The 4,901-nt window shown below is 43.3% G+C and overlaps 1 protein-coding gene across 1 annotated transcript; it reads left to right on the forward strand.

Moving 5' to 3' along the window:
- Positions 1-2,597: 2,597 nt before the first annotated feature.
- LOC311243442 (putative G-protein coupled receptor 148) lies at positions 2,598-3,572 on the forward strand (the record flags this gene model as incomplete). Its single annotated transcript, XM_084332672.1, has 1 exon — positions 2,598-3,572. The coding sequence occupies one exon, from the start codon at positions 2,598-2,600 to the stop codon at positions 3,570-3,572; it is 975 nt and encodes a 324-aa protein (XP_084188798.1).
- Between the last annotated feature and the right edge of the window lie 1,329 nt (positions 3,573-4,901).

A 4,901-nucleotide genomic window follows, 5' to 3' on the forward strand; every position in this document is an offset into this window, starting at 1 on the left:
CTTTGTTATTCAAGTTTTTTTTATGCTTTTACTTTTGGTACGTGACATGTCAGTGTTCATCTTATGAGACATTGCTTGATATTAGTAATACAAATAAGGTTATTGGCATGCAAAACAAAAAGATATATACAAAAGAAAAGAATAATAAATTAAATCAGTAGCATAAGGGACATACTAATAATGACATAATGGGAGATTATCCATACGACCAATTATAATATTAGTTACCATCTACTGCTAACATTGATATTAAAGGCTTATCAGTCAATAAGTCCAGAAAAGGTCCAGACGTGTGTCTTAATCTTGTATTCATCATAAACAGCATAAACTCATATGAAGCTGTTCTTGTCATAGCGTTGACCCGCTCTTTTACTTCTGGAGATGTGGGTGTTTTCCAGTGTGTAATAATAATAATAATAATACTAATAATAATAATAATAATAATAATAATAATAATAATAATAATAATAATAATAATAATAATAATAATAATAATAATAATAATAATAATAATAATAATAATAATAATAATAATAATAATAATAATAACTTTATTTGTATAGCACCTTTCATACAGGGGGTTGCAGTTCAAAGTGCTTTACATCAGTAAGAAATGAGACATAAAGTCAGTGTAAAACAAGCAGAAAGAGCAAAGCATAAAGTGGGATAAAATAATGCAGGTATATTATTCAAATCATATCAGAACCTCATGTTCCAATAGGCTTCTTGAATTTATGTAATCTGTTACAAAACATGATAAAGGTCAGAGTATGCACCCAGCGGATAGTGGGGCGTAGAGATAAAAGTAAAAAATACGTTTTTCACATTAGGATCTAACATCCCAACAGGCCACCTTGTTTAATAATGGTTTGATTCTTAACTGACGCCCAGAAAAGTGGCAATTTTTTTACTTGAACTTGAGGACTGCATACTTTCTTTGCAAACCAAAATACTATACTTTATACTTATAGCACATGCATGAGCCTGGTCTCTTTTGAAAGATAACATTCTGAAGTTTCTGATACAATAAATTCACTTTTAGTGCTAATGAAATAGAGTAACATATGGGTCTGAACTTGAGTTGAACTTGAACTTGTGTACTTTCTGTAGTAGTTGCAATATCCAAAAGTATATTTCCAAAGAAATGTGGTATGGCTGAAAAAACACCCTGGGTCCATAGCCTGAAGTCTTGTGTAGTACATGTCCAAGTTTCTTTTTACAGTGCAATAAAATAGTTCTGGATTACTGTTTAACAGTTCAAAGTCGTGTTTACCTTCTGTTTGTCTAAGTATTGTCCTAGCAGCCATTGTTATACCTACCATAATTACTTACAATTCTCCACTTGATATGTTGTGTATTTGACTTATGTCCCCTAGAAGCCATGATCTTGGAGATATTGGTAATAATGTCCTTCCCGCCCAGTCGCCCAAATATTCCAGAATTCTGTAATAAAGTGCCTGTCTCTTTCTGACATTTCCAACACAAATCGCTATTTATTAAAAACCCATTCTATTGAGTCTTAGTGGCGTCCAATAGTATCTGTGTATTATTTTATATTGGGTGAATTTCCCTTTAGCTTCCCTCATGTATTTTCCATTGACAAATATAATTTTCAACCAATCCTCTTCCTTCCATTTTCTTTAGGTTGTTACAGTCATTACTAAGCAGTCGGTTTGATTTTTCTTTTATTATAATTATTATCTTTTCGACTCCGATCAGCAACTAAGAGGTCCCAAATGTTTTTGTTTTGTAGCAATTCGGTTATGTAATTGCAGAATAACACTGAAGGGTCAAAATCCATCAACAATGGATAATATCATCATAATATGGTGTGATGATGATTATTACACGTTTGAATTCTGTCACGACGAGACACGTCGCTGATGATTTGAATAATATTGACGGGGAATGGAAAGCACCGTCGAAAGGGTTTCATAATCCTATAGGCATGCTGCATCTATAAACGTCAGCGAGACGGAGCCAGCCGGACAGGAGACTTAATCATTTTACACAGATGTACAGTAGGCTTGTGTAATCAAGAGTATGGATGTATTGACACGGGTACACACTACAATATAAACGCCAATACTTTATCAGCCAGTGTTCTCCGATAAAGCTCTTTGATGTGGAAACCTGTATTTGGTTACAGTAATTGCATTGCTTTGGCATTGTGGTCGTCATATAAAATAAGGACTGATTGACATGTTTCATTTATACTAAGGAAATTGATTGAGGGAAGTATTAGAAGAACGTCCAGCAGAAAATACGTTTTGGAATTTGACCCCTGTAAAAAAAAAAAATAAACAAAGGTGTGTTTCTATCCACAGGAAGCGGCTAATAAGAGGAACATCATAAAGGAATAGAGGAACATCATAAAGGAATAGAGGAACATCATAAAGGAATAGAGGAACATCATAAAGGAATAGAGGAACATCATAAAGGAATAGAGGAACATCATAAAAGCTGAAACCCCAGATACGGACGTGTATAGATGCACGTAGAACTACCATCTTATCTTACACCACAAAAGCGTTACCAAGTGTGCCACCATCGCCACCACCGAACCCCCCCGACTATAACCGATTAACCCCGAGATGATGTCCTCCGTGAAGATGGCCAACATCACCGTGGAGTGGCTGGAGACCCTGCAGAGCTTGCACCTGGCGCTGTTCCTCATCCCCAGCGCCCTCGTCACCGCCGTCACCCTCGTCGCCAACCCCGTCCTCCTGTGCTGCGTCTTCCGCTCCCGCGCCCTGCGCCGCGAGACGCGCTACCTCCTGGTGGCCAACACGCTGGCGGCCGACGTGCTCTTCGTCGTCCTCAACCTCACGCTGGTCTCGTGCAACGCCCGGGGCCTGCGCATGCAGCGGCTGCTCTGCGCCGCGCTCACCGCCTCCACGGTCACCGCCTACTGCTGCGCCATCCTCACCGTCACCCTGATGGTGGTCGACACCTACGTGGCGGTCCGCTGGCCGCTCCACTACCACGACCTGCTGCCGCCCGCCCGCACCCACCGCATCCTGGCCGGCGTGTGGGCGCTGGCGGCCCTGTACCCCTTCTCCATGATGATCGCCACGGAGACGGTGAAGGGCGAGGACCTGCCGGACACCACGGCCGTGTGCCTGGTCCTCATCTCCATGGGCGTCATGCAGAGCGAGAAGAACAAGATCGGCGTGCACGTGTACTTCTGCGTGGGCGCCGTCCTGTGCACGGCGCTCATCGTGTACTGCTACGCCCGCCTCTACGTGGTCACCCGGACCCAGGGCATCTGGCAGAGCCGCTACTCCCGGGCGCGGGTCACGGTGCTGGCCCACGGGGTGCTGCTGCTGCTCTACTTCGCGCCGGGCCTGGTGTTCACCGCCGAGCTCTTCCTGTTCCAGCGGGAGTCCGTCAGCCACACGCTGCGCGTCTGGGTGTGCACGCTGAACATGTGCGTGTTCATGCTGCTGCCGCGCGCGCTCGCCCCCTTCCTGTACGGCCTGAGGTACCGGGAGATCTCCGACACGCTGCTGCAGCAGCTGCTCCGCGGGCGGCGGCGCCCCCGGGGGGTCAGTCAGGTCACTGCGGCCTAGAGAGACACGTTACTGATAGAGGTCGGGGGGGTTGATTGATTGACACGTTTCGCAAATTATGCCACAACAATGTGGAACGCCCTGCCCACAGCCGTGAAAAGATGTGAATCCCTACCCTCCTTCAAAACCGCTCTTAAAGAGCACCTACGGGAGGCTGCAATTAGAAACTGGCCACCGTCCAACCCACCCCCTCCTAATGTACAGTCTCCTCCCCACTGTATGTATATATTTTCTCCCCACTGTATGTATATATTTTCTCCCCACTGTATGTATATATTTTCTCCCCACTGTATGTATATATTTCTCTCCCGCCCACCCACCCCCTCCTAATGTACAGTCTCCTCCCCATCATATGTATATATTTTCTGTTAGGATCTCTGTTTAACAGACTAGTACTGTATATTTGCATATCGTATATGTCACAAATGTAACAGTACTATATACCTGTATGTCATAAATGTCATGATGTCATGTATGTTGTGTATGTCAAAAATGTCACTATGAATTGAAAATGGGGGACCCTGATGTAAACAAGACGAAAGTCTTTCTCTGGTCTGCATCCCCTTAACAATTGTGTGTATTGAGCCGTACTGTATTGTACCCATTCTGCAATCTGTTAAATAATGTTTTCATTCATTCATTCATTCATTCATTCATTCATTCATTGAAAACTTTATTAACAGATTGCAGAATGGGTACAATACAGTACAGCTCAATACACACAACTACTAAGAGGATGAAGAGTAAGATCAGAAAAAGACTTTCGTCTTGTTTACCTCCAGGGTCCTCCATTTTCAATTCAGCAAGGGATCCCAGCAACACTTATATAATAGTATATATATGCTGTAAAGCGACTCTAATCGATGGACCGACGCGTCGTCATCGGGGTCATCGTGTTTAGTCCGTCAATAAGAGTTGTTCTATATACTGACAATGTGTGCTGGAGTTTTGACCTCTTTAGACGTTATTCCTTTCTCCGCGCACCTTGGGGAGTAGTTTTGACCTCTTTAGACTTTACTCCCTTCTCCGCACACCTTGGGGAGTAGTTTTGACCTCTTTAGACTTTACTCCCTTCTCCGCACACCTTGGGGAGTAGTTTTGACCTCTTTAGACTTTACTCCCTTCTCCACGCACCTTGGGGAGTAGTTTTGACCTCTTTAGACTGTATTCCCTTCTCCACGCACCTTGGGGAGTAGTTTTGACCTCTTTAGACTTTACTCCCTTCTCCACGCACCTTGGGGAGTAGTTTTGACCTCTTTAGACTGTATTCCCTTCTCCACGCACCTTGGGGAGTAGTTTTGACCTCTTTAGACTTTACTCCCTTCTCCA

This window comes from Notolepis coatsorum (genome assembly GCF_963971535.1).
Source record: "Notolepis coatsorum genome assembly, chromosome: 17".
Taxonomy (NCBI): Eukaryota; Metazoa; Chordata; class Actinopteri; order Aulopiformes; family Paralepididae; genus Notolepis; species Notolepis coatsorum.